This window comes from Chiloscyllium plagiosum, unplaced genomic scaffold, assembly GCF_037043375.1.
Source record: "Chiloscyllium plagiosum isolate Xiang-an unplaced genomic scaffold, Cpla_swu_hap1 HiC_scaffold_17, whole genome shotgun sequence".
In the NCBI taxonomy this organism is placed as follows: Eukaryota; Metazoa; Chordata; class Chondrichthyes; order Orectolobiformes; family Hemiscylliidae; genus Chiloscyllium; species Chiloscyllium plagiosum.
The window spans coordinates 65,582,951-65,601,086 of record NW_028270155.1 but is presented as its reverse complement, the minus strand read 5'-3'; the positions used below and the strand labels follow the sequence as shown (position 1 = coordinate 65,601,086).

Sequence of the window (18,136 nt, the reverse complement as noted above, 5' to 3'; positions counted from 1 at the left end):
GACAGTCGGGGGAGAACATATCTGGTAATCAGCAGATTTCTTTGTTCATGCATGACCTCACCCAGTGGTGCACAACTCCAGAGGGTGTCCTTAGTGTGAGGTGCAGTGGTCACTCTCACCAGTAGTGTAATGAATACACACAGCTTCAATGGTTAGAATGGCAAGAATTTAGTCAAGTAGGTTATTCCTTTTTGTTTGTCCCTTCACGACCTGCTGCAGTCTAGCAGCTGTGCCTTAGGACCTAGCCAGCCTTGGTGTTAGAGTTACCTTTGATGATAGGAATGGAGAACTTCAGAGCCTATGTATTCTGTGCCCTCATCTTCGTTCAAATGAGGCTCAACATGGAATGCAGATTCCTGAGGAGGCGTTGACGATGGTGTGTGCACGTTGGTAGCAACATAGGTGTTATTCAGTTTTTCTTTCATATGCTTAACCTGATGCCATGAGATATCACGGGCCTGAGTCTATTTTGACATTACATGCATAGCAATTTGCTCCTGACTGCATACCACTGTGTTGCAATCTTTGGTGGCTCTTTCCTAAGTGGGGCAAGAAACACTTAAGGATGATGATGGCAGTGCCTGCTATGGTCATATTCATAGACAAAATTAGACTGCTGCTTGACTAGTCTATGGGATAGTTCCTCAACTTTTGCACCAGACCCCAAATATTAGCAAGAAAAACTGCATGGTCAGTAAGGCTATGTGTATGCTTTTGACAATTCTGGTGTCTTGGTCAATGCCAGGTGATCCAGGCAGTTTAATTTCTTGTTTGGAAGTATAAACCACAACTCTTTTTTTCAACTTTTGACTGTTATTGGAATATGGATTTTTTTTTGCCACAGGGATTGGTTAAAGTAAGGATATCCAAATGGATAGTTAGACAAATATTGGAGGCCAAGGCTGGTTTAGGATCAAGAAGTAATGACAAGTATAGTTGGGATTGCCTCTGTGACAGCTCTTAATGCTGGAATAATGAGTTGTAAATTTTTTTGTGTTTTAAAGTTAAATGTTTCCATGGTAAGGAATTTCAGTATAGGTTTCAAGAGGCCGAGGAGCACAGTGGAGCTGGCACTTCTGGAACTTTAAACGTTGAAAATTCCTGAATCAGGGAGCACATGAGGGTTGTCACTAAGAACTTATAATGTTTCAGAACACATGGAGGAGTCAAGCAGCCAAACAGCACTTTGTTAATTTCGAACAACACATCGCTGCCTTCTCAGTTCCTGTATATAAACCTCTTATCTCAGTCTTCTGTGGTCACCTTAATAGTGCCAGAGACCCTCTCAAGAGTCCAGTGACTTTTAAATGTTATGACAATTTTTTCTGCTCCAAATACAAATGTTCACAGATTAAATTTGAAAAACTCAGTTGATTTACCTTAAAAGAAATGTATCATTAGTTTGAAATAGTTCTTGAATCTTCAATATCCGACTTTGCTAGTTACTTCCCACACTTTTGATTTCTAGGTTTACAACTTTGGACCAAAATTTGCAATTTTATTATTTACAATTTGAAGCATGACAGAGATCATTAACCATCTGGTTAAAAATTCCAAATATTTACAACCTTCATTGAAGCTTGAACTGATGACCAGTAACTGACATTTGTGCCCCACAGATGCCAGGCAATGGCCATTCCCAAGTGCAGTGAACCCAACGATCTCCTGATGACATTACATTGACAACAATGAACCTCACTAACATCATACTGGAGGTTACCATTGATAAGAAACTGAACTGGTTCAGCATTATACACATTGAGGTTACAGGTCAGAGGCTAGGAAATCTGCAACTCACCTAACTCCTCAATGTCCACCAGTTCTAAGGCACATGCAAGGAATGCAACAGATACTTGTTTGGATGAGTGTAGCTCCAACAGTGTTAGAAAGTTTGACACCATTCAGGACAAAGCAATCTACTTGAATGGCATCACATCCACCACCTTAAAAACATTCACTCCCTCCACCACTAAGGCACTGTGACAACAATGTGTATCATGTACAAGAGGCACTGCAGCACTCACCAAGGCTCCATTGACAGCCTCTTCCAAACCAGTGACCCGTTGGTGTACCTACAAAGTTCAAGGCACCAGTTCAATTTCATGAGGACAATTAAGGGTATGCAATAAATACTGGGCTAGTCAGTGACAATATAATCCTTTGAATTGTCAAATAAAAACAATATTCACAGATACCTGGATTACTAATAGCATGCACTATTACCGAAGCCAATTTCTAACAGAAGTTAGGCCTAGATTTTAAAAGTTTAAAAAAGAATGGAGAATTGCAATGAAAGTATTTCAACAGTAACTTACTTGACTTAGCTCATGCCTCCTAAAAAAGCAAACTCAATTTTTATGGATGTTGCCCTGAGTTTTAACCTGTTTACTGCATGTAAGTTACTATTGGGCTCGTTTAATCATTTTTCTGTCTGGTTCTTGCCAACAGGCAACCTAATGGAGGCCATTTGTGATCAGGAACCTTACTGTGCCAGGTTGTAACCTATGAGAGCAAGAATTATTCTAAGGGAATCAGAGAGATTGTAGCGGAATCAATTACGATTCAGACGAGACATTTCCAGTTAGCTGGGCAGTTTAGTGCACCTAGGTCCATAAGTAGCACTGTCAAAGCAGAATCACTCATCTTAAAGATTCAACTCTATCAGATTTCTGCAAGTCAAGAGAAAACAGATCAACATAATTTCCAAACAGAATAACAGGCGAAGTGAAAGCAGGCGACTTAATGTTAATTTTTAAAGGGCACTCACTTGCCAAGAGCAGATTGGGTCACCCATTTCTAGTTTGGTCTCGGGTAAAACAAGTAGTTGATTGGTTTAAGGGATAATAGGCTCCCATTTCACAACTTCTGGCATTTAAATATTTACAACCATACCATTCCAACTCGCCAAACTGTGGGAATTGAAACACAGCCCACTGAGGTGTTCAACTGAAATGCTGCAATGTATGCTATTTAAGTCTGACCCATGTCAGTCGTGGCTATCTTCAGTGATCATTTTCTGTACTTAGAAAACCACTACCTACTGGGACTTTCCTGGTTCCTAGCCTTCAACTAATTTTGATTTCAATGCACAGACCAAAATGAGACTGTCATGTTGGTTCAGGCAGCACACCAACACTCTTTCCTCCATTGAATCAGGTTTCTGGAATTCTTGAATGATTTTCTTGGGTTCAATTTCATTCGCCACTCCCGTTAATGGAGTTTGCACTCCTATAATGTGGAGACACCTTTTTCCAGTAAACAATAACTAAACAAATGATACTCCAATCCAAGGATTGCAAGAAAACCCTTACTCAGACACTGCTGCCACGTGGATTTTTTTTTTGCTTAGTATGGGAAATTGGATAAATGTTATTAATTTGAGCCACAGGCTTTCAGCCAATTATTACTCTTACTTGAAGGTTTCTTCCTAAATGTAGCATTTTTTAAAAAAACAATCTTTCTACAAATTTACACATTGATGTGCTATCCAAAATTTCACAATAGTTGTTTCTTCAGACACTAATTATCTTAATTAACATTTTATGCAAAACCTTATTTCCTTGGATTCAGCTCGCTCCCTGACTGCTTGGTGAATATCACTTTCCATTTTTCCAAGAAGAAAATACAATCCAAGAAAATGATAGCACCCACGCAGGATGTTTCTTTTATGCACAAGCCACAAATACCTCAAGCTTCGTTCAACAAAATTTTCTTTATATTATTTACTTGCAATCAGTCAATACTCATTTGGACACAATTTTTTTATCCACATGCTTATGAACTAAAGGCAAATGTTCTATTAATCCTCAATTAAACTTACTTTTATCTTGAATGTTCAGTTCTAACAATGCACATTTTCAAATTCAGAACATTCAATTCTGTATGTTAGTCCATATTTGAAACATTATATTACATATGGATTGAAGAACAGGAATGCATTACAATTTAAAGTTAATTCTTCTCAAGAAGGGAATGGGTTTCTCTAAATTGCTGTACACTAATGTCAGACTGCTGATTGCATAACTGTGGGAGGGTGTGACTAGCAGGATATTAAAATTACACCAGACTAAAATGAGACATAACTAATTAAACCAGCTGGTCTTCTATTCATCTACCTTTGTAAAGTCATGTCCCAGAAAGGTTTTAACACAGAACCTATGAACCACATAGCTCAGTTAAAGCAAGCATCACACAATGGCCAATTCTCTACTACTAAAAGATTGACTTAAACCTGGTCTATGAAATGTACCACATTTAAAATAATTACCAACATTCCATTCACTCCTACAACAAAACTTGCATGACATGCAGAAGTCTGAAACACAACAAAAACAAATCAGATCTATGATGGCAGCAGACTACCTTTCCATCTTGTTTTGCAGTTCCAGAATGTCTACACTGGTGTCCCAAGCTAAGGGATGCTTTATGTATAAATGTAATTCATATTACAAACACTGGATGGTGCTAAAAGCAACATCACAAGCTGAGTTACTTCCTTAGGACATACGCACCACATGCGCATACATTAACAATACTTTTTTTTGTAAATCACTTCAAATGTCAGAGGGATAGCATGGCTAACTTTAAGTGATTTTTTCTTGACTTTGTGATTTTGCAACAAATTCCAATCAGTTTTTTTTGGCCTCCATGGGCTTTTTTTTTGTCATTTTGACAGTCAGAGATGTACAGCATGGAAACAGACCATTCGGTCCAACCCGTCCACGCCGACCAGATATCCCAACCCAATCTAGTCCCACCTGCCAGCACCTGGCCCATACCCGTACACGCTTGAACATACTCAGTCCAGCCCAGTTTAGAAATAAGTGACCCTCAATTTACCTGAGAAACCCTGAAGTTACAAAAGCCTTTAATTGGTGAGTTGGGATGCAACTTCTAGCATTAGTTTTCATTTAATTTGTTCACTATGCATGCAATATCATGCATGCCCAGTGCTTATTGCTCATTTGTATAACCTTTGGAAAAGTGTGTTATTGAACCACTACTACAGCCCACAAGAGGGGAAGAGAGTACTTAAACCTATAGTGCTCTGAGGCAACCTCAGAGTTCGGACCCAGTGGCAGTGATATAATTCCACAATATAGGTACTATAGTATATGTAATGCATAAAATAGATACAGATTTCAATATTCAGATTGATCAGCTACTGCACAGACAAGACTCAGCCACAATGCACATCAAACATAAACCAGAGCTGCTAACAGGTGGAAGGGAAAATAAGATGGCACACCGATTGGGAAAGAACTTGAGAATGAAAGTTTATTATTCGCCGTTCAGCTTCCCTTCCATTCCCAAGTGGTGATCCAATTCAAAATTTAATTTTGATGACATTAGATTCCCTACAGGGTGGAAACAGGCCATTTGGCTCCAACAAGTCCGCACTGATCCTCCCAAGGATAACCCACCCAAACCCATTCCCCTACATTAACCCTGACTAATGCACCTAACACTATGGGCAATTTAGTTTGGCCAGTTCACCTGATCTGCACATCTTTGAATTGTGGGAGGAAACCAGAGCATGGAGCACCCAGAGGAAATCCACGCAGACATGGGGAGAATGTGCAAACTCCACACAGTGGCCCGAGGTGGGAATCGAACCCGAGTCCCTAGCGCTGAGGGCTTGAAACTATTTTCAATTTCGTTACAATTGTAATATTTCATCTAACCTTTCAAGGTGAAATCTCTTACACTATTCTTCATAGTTTTATTCATTCACAGTTCCCTAATAAAACAATGCACATTTGCAATTAACATCCAAGAAATCCTAAATGCAAGCAAGTAATGCAAAATTTAAAATGTCTTCGCTGGAAAACAAGCTATAACTGTTAATTCTCTGAAATAACTAACACAAGACGATCAAGGTACTCAGAAGTCCTGCATAAGTTAGAACCAGGCAATCAAGTGGACTGGACAAATTATCGTTTGAAGTTATAGCCTTTTGTCTTTCTGATAAATTAATGCAATCGTTATATCCTTTAATGGAAATACTGACAATAGCAATATTCGATTTGTTCTGTGCTAATTCCATAGGCTAGTAAAATAGGCTCCAAACAAAATAATCTAATGTAATAATTTAGCATGACCCAAACAAAAAAAAAATTAATTCAGATTTGTTGAACAAAAGTTCAAAGCACCAATCATCTTTTTTGAAGATAATTCAACAATCTAACCACTGAACTTTGCTAGATGTACAAACCTGCACTCTTCACGAGCAGTTTACATTTTGACAAAAGCTAGGAGAAAGTGAGGACTGCAGATCAGAGCTAAAAAATGTGTTGCTGGAAAAGCACAGCAGGTCAGGCAGCATCCAAGGAGCAGGAGAATCGACATTTTGGGCATAAGCCCTTCTTCAGGAATGAGGATTCCCCTGCTCCTTGGATGCTGCCTGACCTGCTACGCTTTTCTAGCACCACATCATATTGACAAAAGCTGATAAGATACATGGGAAATATCTAAATTACTTTAATATTTATAATATCACTCAATTTTCCTGCAGTTTTTCTTTATGGTACTGACTTTAAGTGAGGCAATGCCTGGGTGGAGAATCTTATCAAGGATGTCACAGAATGACATTCTGAATGGGATGCGAAACAGCCAAATGTTGTGAGCCATGTTGGGACCAGATAAGGGAAACAAAGTGCTGCAAGCAGACTTTAGGGAGTTAGGTGGAACATTGAGAAGGAGTTCAGAAAGGTAGTAATCTCTGGATTACTCTCAGTACCATACAGCACAGAGTAAAGGAATAGCAGGATACAGCTGATGAATGTGTGACTGAAAGAGATGGTGCCGGAGGGATGGCTTCAGATTCCAGAGGTATTGGAACTTTTTTTTTATTGTGTAATTTGAGTGCATTTAGTCGGTCAGCATTTATTGTCACCCCTAGTTACCCTTGAGAAGGTGGTGAAGAGATGCTTTGTTGAACTGCTGCAGTCCATGTGCTGGAAGGTAGGCCTATAATGCAAGAGGAGAAAGTGAGAACTGCAGATGCTGGAGATCAGAGCTGAAAATGTGTTGCTGGAAAAGCACAGCAGGTCAGGCAGCTTCCAAGGAGCACTGGAATCGACGTTTCGGGCTCATGCCCGAAACGTCAATTCTACTGCTCCTTGGATGCTGCCTGACCTGTTGTGCTTTTCCAGCAACACATTTTCAGCTATAATGCAAGAGGGAAGGAATTCGAGAATTTTGACCTAATGACAGTAAAGGAATGATGATACATTGCCATGTCAGGATAGTGAGTGATTTGGAGGTGAGCCTGCAGGGGGTGGCATTCCCATGTATTTACTGCCCTTGTCCTTCTAGATGGTAGTGGTCATGGCCTTGGAAGATCCTCTGAACATTTTGCAAATTTTTGCAGTGCATCTTGTAGATTGTACACAGTGCTGCTACAGAGCATCAGTGGTGAAGGCGGTAGATGTTTGTGGATGTGGTGCCTTTGTTATTCACCTTATTTATGCCCTCACTACTTTATAAACCTCTAAGGCCAGCCCTCAACCTCCTACACTCCAGTGGAAAATGTTTCAGCCTATCCACCTCTTCCTATAACTCAAACCCTCCATTCCTTGCAAAATTCCAGTAAACCTTTTCTGAAGCCTTTCCAATTAATAAATATCCTTCCTTTAATAATATCACAGGGCAACAGAAATGTGCACAGTACTCCAAAAGTGACCTCACCAACCTTCTGTACAACCCCAACATGACATCCCCCAATACACAATGGTCTAAGCAATGAAGGCAAGCATGCCAAACACCTTCTTAACCACCCTGCCTACCTATGATGCAACTTTCAAAGAATCGTGTACCAGCACCTCTAGGTCTCTGTTCTACAATGTTACACAAAGCCCTAGCATTAACAGTACAAGTCCTGCCCTTGTTTGTTTTACCAAAATGCAATACTTCGCACTTATCTAAATTAAACTCCAGCTGACACTCTTCAGACCATTAGCCCAACTTCAAATTTAAAAATGAAACTACAGGCCTGTTACAAGAGACAATCTGAGACAATATTAAGTTTGAACCATATTACTTTACCTGCAAATATATCTTTGAAAGTGTGTGGAGACACAAATAAATGAGGTATCACTTTTTAAAATCTGAGATATAGGATAGTAATTAATTTCATTTTCTTAACATTCAAAATGCTTGCTATTGGAATTATGGGACACTCATTCTCAGGGCATGATAAAACATCTTTTATATAGTAACATACTGATATCAGGTAGTAATAGTCTTTGACAATGCTTACGTACTTGCAGTGGAACGATGAGGCTATTTGCATTCCTACAGCATCTATTCTACAGCCTCAATTATTTGCCACATTTAATGATTTAACACAAGAAACACAAATCCAACATTGACAACAGCACAAAGTATTAAATGCTACCATCTCCCTTATTAGAGGAAACTGGTATAGTGGTAATGTCATTGGACTAGTAATCCATAGGCCATGTGTCTATGTGGACACAGAAGCTGGCAACATTTACATTCAAGATAAGCTTATTAATTGTGACCATGACATTTATTATCAGTTGCTGTGAAGACCAATGTTCTACAAGGAAGGAAATCTGTAACTTTGGCTTGGTCTACGTGTGACAGAAGAACTTCAATTGCTCTGTCAAATAGCCTAGCAAGCCCCTCATTTAAAAGACAACGAATGTTGACTTTACCAGCAATATACTCATTCCATGAGAGAAAAAAAATTACCATGGCAAATGGATTTAAGTGCAGTGAAAGTTAATCCATCTTGGATGAACACAGAATTACAACCATACTCTCGTTTAAGTAGTCTTGAACGGTAATGGTACACATGTGAAAGGGCTTCATTAATCAAATGTTTTTCTGATGAGATACTACATGAATGTCCAATTCCATTTGTTCAATGTACTTTAGAAAATGATCATAACACTAAAAAGGGGAGGTGAGTGTTTTTCTCGTATTCTGATCAACATTTCTTCCACTCATAACTACCAAAAACAGATCAAGTGGTTGTTTAACTCAAGTCAGTTGTGGGATCTTGCTAAAAGAATCTTACATAGCAGCAGTGAATGGTGCCCTTCAAAACTAGTACAATACGTGAGAAACTTTGACGTAGGAGATGTGGTCAGGTGCTACAAATAGAAGACTTCCATTGTGAACTAAAACTAATAAATTCAATGAAAAACATAAGTGACAATATTTGGACTGAGATCATTAGTAATTGAAGTGGTAAATGTTGATTAAGACTACAGACATAACTGAAAAGCTCTCCATTTATTCAAACATTCAGTTGGCATTGCTCTGTAAGGCTAGATGAACTTCCTATCAAGGGAGCAGCAAAATTTAAATGCAGTTCAAGACAACTCAACATGGTGATACTCAAGAGTATACCAAAACGTGCAGATCTGTTAACGATTCTTGTGCATGTGTCACTGAAATGATCTTTCAAGCTGAAACAGTTAATTATAAAAATAAGATTGGTGGGGGGCGCAAAGGAGAATGGCGCGTGCATGCTCAGATGGGGTGGAGAGCACAAAGGGATGCAAAAAACAGGGTCACTGCACACAACAGACTGATAGATGTATACAGATAGAGCAGTCGCAAGAAAAAAAATAGAAGGCAAGGAAGACAGATTGATTATGGGGGAAGAATGGAGAGGACTAACAGATGTGTTACATTATGATACATAACAGCGCTCCTGTATCTGTGCAACTTTATTCAGACAAGAGTGGTAATACATGCAAGCTGCAAGTTGCTGTGAAATCTGGCGATGCAAACCTTGTAGGGGGTTGTGGGTAGAGTGGGTGGAGTAATGATAGCTATTTCTGTTTTACTAAAGGAATGAACCGTAATCTGTTCTCTATTAAAGTCATTTCAAATAAGGAAGGACTTCAATTCTTTTTTCTTTAAGCAGCTTTTAAAAAAAACAGAAGTGCGTGTGTTCTGCCAGGAAAAGTCACAGCCACTGCTTGCAGAGCACCCAGCTTAGTTTAATTTTTTTAAAATTATACTTTAAATATTAAAATTCATCTTTATTTAAAAAAACAGATCAGTTGCTCAGCTTGTATTTATGTATTGAACAGTTGAATGTCCCACCCACCTAAATGTTTCAGAAAGTACAAAAGACAGACCCCAGTTAACTGAAATTGATCTCTAAACCAGTCTTAAAAAGCACCAAAAGGAACAATAAGTACAGGTGGGCTACTACTACATTTGGTATTTTCTTTCACCATTATCAATAGAAGACCCATTGTCATGGATTAAATCACATGAAAGAACCATAACCAAGTTTAAAAAAAAAACTGGAGAAATTTTAAAAGCCAACAAAAGATGACCAAAGAAAAAAGGAAAGAGAAAATAAACTATGAGGGCGAGTTAGCAAGTAACAAAAATAGACAGCAAGAGCTTCTTTAAATATATGAGGGGGATGAGAAGGGTCACAGTGAACATAGGCCCCTTCAAGAATGAGGCTGGGGAGATCATGAGTCAGAAAATGGCAGAGAAGTTGAGTAAATATTTCAAGATCCATCTTCATAGTAGAGGCCATTAATAGCATTCCAAAAATATTAAATAGTCAAGGGAAAAGGTGCAGGAAATAAATTAACTACCACCAGAAAAAAAAATGTACTAAGGAAACTAATATAGCAAAAGGCTGATACGTCCCTGAGGCCTGATGGGTTGTGTCAGAGGATAGCAAAGGGAGTAGCTACAGACATAGTGATATATTAATATGAGTATCCTTAGATTGTGGAAAAATGCCACGGGATTACAGAACTGCTAATGTAACAACCTTATTAACAAAAGGGAGGCAGACAAAATCAGGTAACTATAAGCATGTAACTAAATGGATATTATTGGGAAAATGTTAAGTGTCTATTATGAAAGATGTAATAGCACAGCATTTTGAAATACATAATATGGTCAAGTAAAGTCAACATGCCCTCACGATGGGAAAATCATGTCTGACAAATTTATTACAATTCTTTGAAGTAACGAGCGGGAGAGGTAAAGGGGAACCAGTAAAAGTAATATATTCGGATTTCAAAAGGCATACAATGAAAGGGTCAGCACACAATATTATTACATGAAATGAGACAAGAGCCCATGGTGTTGGGGGTAGTGTATTAACATGGATAAAGGACTGGCTAGCTAATAAAAGAATAAGCAGGCTTTTTTTTCAGAAGGCAATCTGTAAATAGTGGAGAGCGGAGGCTGCATTTATATACAATATATATTAACAACTTGGATTTTAGAAGTTAATGTGCTATTGCCAAGTCTGTGGATGAGATTGGATTGGTGGGAAGGCAGGTAATGAAGTTGACATAAAGAGTTTACAGAAAGTATAGACAGATTAAATGAGTGGGCAAAAGCATAGCAGATGAAATATAACAAGAGAAAATGTAAGATTATGCACTTTGACAGGAAGAATAAAGGAGCTGAATATATTTTAAATGGATAAAGACTACAGAAAGCTGCAACACAGATTTGAAATTCTTTATATTAGAATCACAAAAAACTAGCACCCAGACAGGTAATAGGGAAAGCAAATGGACTATCAGGTTTTATCCCAAAAGGAAATGGAACATTAAAAAAAAATGAGGAGAAAGTGAGGTCTGCAGATGCTGGAGATCAGAGATGGAAATGTGTTGCTGGAAAAGCGCAGCAGGTCAGGCAGCATCTAGGGAACAGGAGAATCGACGTTTTGGGCATTAGCCCTTCTTCAGGATTCCTGAAGAAGGGCTAATGCCCAAAACGTCGATTCTCCTGTTCCCTAGATGCTGCCTGACCTGCTGCGCTTTTCCAGCAACACATTTCCATCATTAAAAAAAAATGTCTTGTGAGAACTATACAAGGCACTAATACTATCCTGGAATACTGTGAAGCAGTTTTGGTCAACTTTATCCAAGAAAACCTACACTGGCATTCCAGAGAAGGTTCAGTTGGTTGACCCCCGGCATAGTGGAGTTTCTTGTAAGGAGAGATTGAATAGATTGGGCTTGTACTCGTTTAGAAGAATGAGAAGAGACCATCATGAAAGATTTGTGGGGGGAGGGGATTGATAGATTGAGTTTGAGGGACAATGATCAAATGCAATTTTTTCAGAGTGAGGAGTCACTTATTTAAGACCGGTAGTGAATCCATAGCTTTCTTTACCACAGAAGTTTGTGGAAGCTGGATCATTAAGTACATTTAAGGCTGAGAGAAATAGACTTTTAATCATGATCTCACTGAATTGCCGAACTTGATGGGCCGAATGGTTTGCTTCTGCTCCCATATCTTATGGTATAAAGATCACTTTATAGAAACCTTTTCTATCTGGGCTGGTTTCAAGTCATTCACTTAGACAAGGAATTTGCTGTACTTTTAATCCAGTTTACAATAGATTCAATTAGAAACAGAAAACTGAAAACAGATGATGACTTAACACTTGCATACGTCTTTTAATACAGCAGAAATTGGAAGTGGTACACTAGTGTAACAATGGGACAATCTGGGAATAGTGTTAAAATTTACTTTAAGAGGAACTTCAGCTTGCCCTTAACTATATCATTTTATAAATGGCCAGTGTTATAGTTTTTCAGTAAAACAAAGGAAAAAACAATTCAAGTGATGGAAATAAAACAAAAACAAAATACTAGAAATGATTGATTGGTCACTGTAGAGAGTAAACTACTGAATGTTTTAGGTGAATGATCTGAACAGAGCTCCACAGATTTCTATACAGATACACCCACACTTGGGAATTTCCAGAATTTTTTCTTGCCAAAACTTTCTCAGAATGATATTTTTCACAACACAAAGGATTCCAGCACAAAAATAGCCATTCAACCTGTGGGGTCAGTGCTAATTCTCCAAAAAAAGTAACTGTCCTCGTGCCACCTTTATTCTACCTTCTCATGTCTTCCTGTTGGATCATAATTTAAATTCCCTCTTGAATTCAGCCTGTCTCCACTACTACATTCAGACAGTGCATTTCAAATCATAAATATTTTCATGTAGTAACTGTTTTTCCTCATGTTACCATTGCTTCTTTCTCTATTACCATAAACCTATGTGCTCTTTGGCTCATAATCCTTCCAACAATGGGAACAATCTCCCTGCTTAATTTGACCATATACTTCTATCAAGTTCTCTCTATCAAAGTCACAACCTCTCGCTATATCTACATAAATGAAGTTCCACACTTCCATGTCCCCCAGAGAGAACGATTTCAGACCATGAGTGTGGCACATTCCCCAAAAGAGAAGGAAATCCCACTTTCCAAATATAGTCAGTCAGTCTCAATTTCAGAATTACTATTGGCTACCCAGATAATTGATCGGCAGACAGGAAACAGAAGAGTAGGAATGAAATGGTCTTTTTTCAAGTTGCAGGCAGTACCATTGGGATCAGTGCTTGGACCTCATTATATACACATTTGAACAGGGCTTTGATGAGACCAAGCCTGCAGTAATGTGTGCTGTCTTGGTCTCTTTACCAGAGGAAAGTTGTTCTGGATAAGGAGGGAATACAACAAAGTTTACCAGACTGATTCCGAGGGCAGCAGGACTGATGTATGAAAAGAGACAGGATAGGGCAAGGCTATGTTTAATTGAGTTACAGGAATTTTGGGGCTGGGGAGGACGAAGCATCTCAAAAACCTATAAAATGGCAACTGAACTAGACAGGTAAACACAAGATGAATGTTTTCAATGACCGGAGAAATTTCTTCACCCAGAGTGATGAGCCTGTGGAATTCTCTGCCACAAAGCAGTCGAGACCAAACACTGAAGGTTTTTAAAAGGAGGAATTAAGGCTAAAGGAATCAAAAGGACACAGGGCAAAAGCAATAACAGAATTACTGGTTGAATGATCAGCCATAATCATATTGAACAGAGAAGCAGATTTGCAAGGTCGAATGGCCTACTCTTGCTCCTACTTTCTAAATTGCTACTCTTTTCCAAACGTACCTTACAATAATTTCCAGGAACGCAGAGGATATAGTATTACATGCTACAGCAGAGTAACACCCCATCCCTCCCTAACTTAACACAAAAAGTGTCCTAACCTCTCACCTCCATGTCCTCCCGATGAGATCTCTCCCTCTCCTCAAAATCTCTGGCTCTCCTTCGGGCATCCTCAAATGCCTGTTGCGCCAGTGCATCCTCCTGCTGCAAAAAAAAAAAGTAAATGCAAGCTAGAATAAAGTACCAATAGTCATGAGAATCAGTAAGAACTTCGAAGGATTTTGTGAATCTCATTAAATGCTTTTCGGAAATCTTAAATATATGAACACTCACTAAGCATGAACTTTCCTATTTCAACAAGGATGTGAAAAATACAAATCAAATTAATTAGCACAGTTAAGGATTGGTTTCTTTTCATTACAGTACAGCACAAATCCAAAGCAATACTAAACTTTTCACAAAGCAGGGAAATTTCAAGTTTGCCAAAACTGATTCTCTGGTTGCTGTCTGTTAAAAGGATCAGTCCCCAGCATTCAGTTTCTACTGCTCAATTTCACTTTAGCTCAGACAAATGTTTACTACTCCAAAACATTTGGGAGAGATAATTTCATGAATGAGCAAATATTACATAATCTGAAATTGGATACTTAGCACCTGCCTTTTGAGCACAAGTCACCTCAGCACTTCAAGTAGATGCCTGAATTGGAGAATCATGCAAGCATTCATATTAGTGCAGGTGACAGTCGTGTGCAGTTACCAGCTTTGACAATTCGGAGTTCAAACCTTCACAGCTGAACATGGTTTCAGAAGCAGAAGGGATCCTTCAAGAGCACTTTTTCCAAGGAATCAACTACTTACAGATTACTTACTGGTCAGCATCCTCTAGTTATTGTTACAATTTTAGAAGTGTCAGGTGCTTTGTGCCACTGATTCCAACAGTACAATTTTACAGGGAACTAGGTAGTAGGAAATGATGGACTATTTTCCAACTTTAAGGTGTCTGCACAAAACAGCTCCACCCAGGTATAGTAGCAGGGAGCCTCTTCAAACGTTGCATGAATTGCAGCATGCAGGTCATGCTAGATGAAGAGCATTTCAGATGTAAATCATCCTGAACTTCCAAAGATGTGATAAGATTTACAGTAAAAGTACACAGGAGGGGAAGCATGTATTTTTCATATCTTTTGCAACCATGTGCTGTCTTAGTGCTAAACCATTCCAGCTGGGAACTGATCAACAGAAATAACTATTGGGATAGAAATAGAATAATTATAGGGCAACAGGATAGTTTCCTCTAAAGATGTCACTGTAAAGATACTAATCAAATCACTGAACTGAAATTCTGTAAAATGTTAACTAGACGTTAACAACTCAGATAGATAAGAACAAAGGACTGCCAATGCTGTACATCTGAAACAGAAGCAAAGTGCTGGAGAAACTCAGCATATCTGGCAGCATCTGTAGAGAGAAAAATTGAGTTAACTTTGAGTCTAGTTCTGACAAAGAGTCACTGAACTCATAACATTAACTCTGCTTTTCTCCTTATAGATGCTGCCGAATCAGTTGAGTTTCTTCAGCACTGCTTTCGTTATAGTCAGTTGCTCTAATGAGGATATTCCCTTTTATGCCCAAGGCACTGGGTTGCTCCACAAATTATTAATGAATTCATATGTAGGAAGGGATGCCAACTCAGCCCAACAGCCTCCATTCTTTTTAAAATTCATTTTGTGGGATGTGGGCATCCCTGTCTGTCCAGCATTTATTGCCTGTCCCTCGTTACCCTCGAGAAGGCGGTGAGCTGAACCACTGCAGTCCACCTGCTGTGGGTTGATCCACAACGCCAGGAGGGAGGGAATTCCAGGATTTTGACCCAGCACCAATGAAGGAATGGCGATATATTTCCAAGTCAGGACGGTGAGTGACTTGGAGGGGAACTTGAAGGTGGTGGTGTTGCCATGTCTCTGCTTTCCTTGTCCATCTAGACGAAAGTGGTCATGTGTTTGAAAGATGCAGCAAGAGGATTCTTGGTGAATTTCTGCAGTGCATTTTGTTGATAGTAGCAGCAGCGTGTACTAAGAGTCAGTGGTGGAGGGAGTGGATACTTGCAAATATAGTGCCAATCAAGCAAGCTTCTTTGTCCTGGTTGGTGTCAAGCTTCTTGAGTATTGTTGGAGCTGCACTCATCCAGACAAGTGGGGAATATTCCATCACACTTCCAACTTGTGCCTTGAAAATGGTGGACAGTCTTTGGGCAGTAAGGAAGTGAGTTACTTGCTGCAGTGTTCCTAGCCTCTAACCTGTTCTTGTAGCCACTGCATTCATGCGGCGAGTCCAGTTGAGTTTCTGATCAATGATAACTCCCGGGATGTTGATAGTGGGGTTTCAGTGAAGGTAACACCATTGATTATCATGGGGCGGTGGTTAGATGGTCTTTTATTGGTGATGATCATAGCCTAGCATCTGTGTGGCGCAAATGTTACTTCTCACTTGTCAGCCGAAGTCTGGATATTGTCCAGATCTTATTACATTTGAACACTGACTGCTTCAGTGTCCGAGTTGTCACGAATGGTGTTGAATATTGTGCAATCACCACGTAATCTGACTGATACTTAGTCGATCTCATACATTAGCAGCACAAAAATCAAGCAAAAAGTCAATTTACCTCCTGTAAGCTTTGAATCAAAGCATTATCAATACTGTAATTCCATAACAAAACTGTTAAGTTATAGACATCAAATTCCAAAACTTAAGGGACTCATGAATTTTTCATAATACAAGATCCAAGGGGGCTGGAAAGAAAAAGCCCAAAAAAGGTTGTGCAAACACTGAAGGAGGACTTAACAACTCTGATTCATCACAATTTAAATAAGTCAGCTTTAAATCAGTTAACAGACAAACTGTATTAATGATGTATACTATATTTTGTGCTGCACAAAGTGGTAAACATGCTATCAGTCTGCGATTCAACTGCACTCACTCTCATACTTCTCTTTAATACAAAGGCTTCAATACTTGTTGTCCAGTTGAGCTAGTTAACTCAGTGGAATTAGAAAACAAAATCTCAAATTAACCGCAGCTTAGATACACTTGACTTAAACATTTCTAAAAATGAAGCCAATGCTAAATGGGTGAATGACTTTAAAAAGTCCTTTTGCAATGCAGTGGAGGCATTAGGAAAGTTTGATATTTAACTGCCCCTAATAGGGTTGTGACAATGCTTGAAGAAAAAAAAACAAAGCACTCAGCAATTAACTGACATTTATCACAATGATATCATATTTTTAAACAAAAACAAATGCCTTTAAGAAAAATAAAAGCAAGCTTCAAACTAACAAGCGCTATAAAAACTAATGCTATGAATTCTGCTCTACATTTTATTCTCAACCCTATCCCATCATTTCCTTGTACTGAAAAATGATTGCTCATTTTACAAAATCTCAAAGGTGCTTTAATTCTTTCTAGAATGAATTCAAAAGGTATATCACAGCCCTCTGGAATTAACTTCAACAGTGTTCTCTCAATCCTCCAAGGTAAGATTCTATTGGGGTCCTTTCATTATCTTTTTAAGCTTACTGAGACTTTGATTATTTTATTTTCATAAATAAACTCCCATTTATTTATGAAAACTGGCCTTGAAAGCTAATTACAGTTTTGGCAACTGCTTTTGGATTCTGAACTGGTCAATCAAGGAAGGATCAGTGACGAGCCAAACACAATCTTGCTAAAAGAGGGGGCAAAAAAAGAGTGAGCCATTCTGACTGTGGTTTTGAAGTACAACTATGTTGCTTCTGGACAGTGCTGCTATGTTTTGCTCGGTTCGATTTTCACTGCAGTGGTCAACTTGCTGGTTGTTCTAAGAAGAAAACAGCCCTCTGTAAGAAGTGGATGAATAATTCTGGAAAGCTACTGAATCTGTTTGAGTGTATCAGTAACTCTGGGATTCAAGCAAGAACTCCGCTGACATGTCTTTTACAGCTCCATTAACCTAGGATTTCTGAAGGCTGGGTACCAATCATATATTTGTTGAACCGGCAAATTACAAGTGTTTCAAATTTCTCTAACTGTCTATGTGAAAATGGGTTTCTCGTTAAAAAAGATTGGGCTTAGACATTGATGTTAAATAGTCTGCCTTGTTTCTTAGCCATGCCCATGTTCTGCTACAGTTATATTAATAATAATTTGTTAATTGCTGTTCCAAG

At 38.8% G+C, this 18,136-nt stretch overlaps 1 protein-coding gene across 6 annotated transcripts in view; it reads right to left on the bottom strand.

The window, feature by feature from the left end:
• cbfb (core-binding factor subunit beta) overlaps nucleotides 1-18,136 on the bottom strand; it is a 90,397-nt gene that overhangs the window by 9,895 nt on the left and 62,366 nt on the right. For 2 of the 6 annotated variants that reach the window (XM_043707223.2, XM_043707219.2), the window contains 2 exons: nucleotides 14,046-14,141; nucleotides 2,025-2,072 (listed from right to left, as the gene is read on the bottom strand). In XM_043707223.2, the coding sequence (XP_043563158.1) occupies nucleotides 2,025-2,072; nucleotides 14,046-14,141 (144 nt within the window). Of the gene's footprint in view, nucleotides 1-2,024; nucleotides 2,073-14,038; nucleotides 14,142-18,136 lie in introns of all 6 variants that reach the window. The other 4 variants (XM_043707224.2, XM_043707221.2, XM_043707220.2 and 1 more) reach the window with 3 other exon arrangements.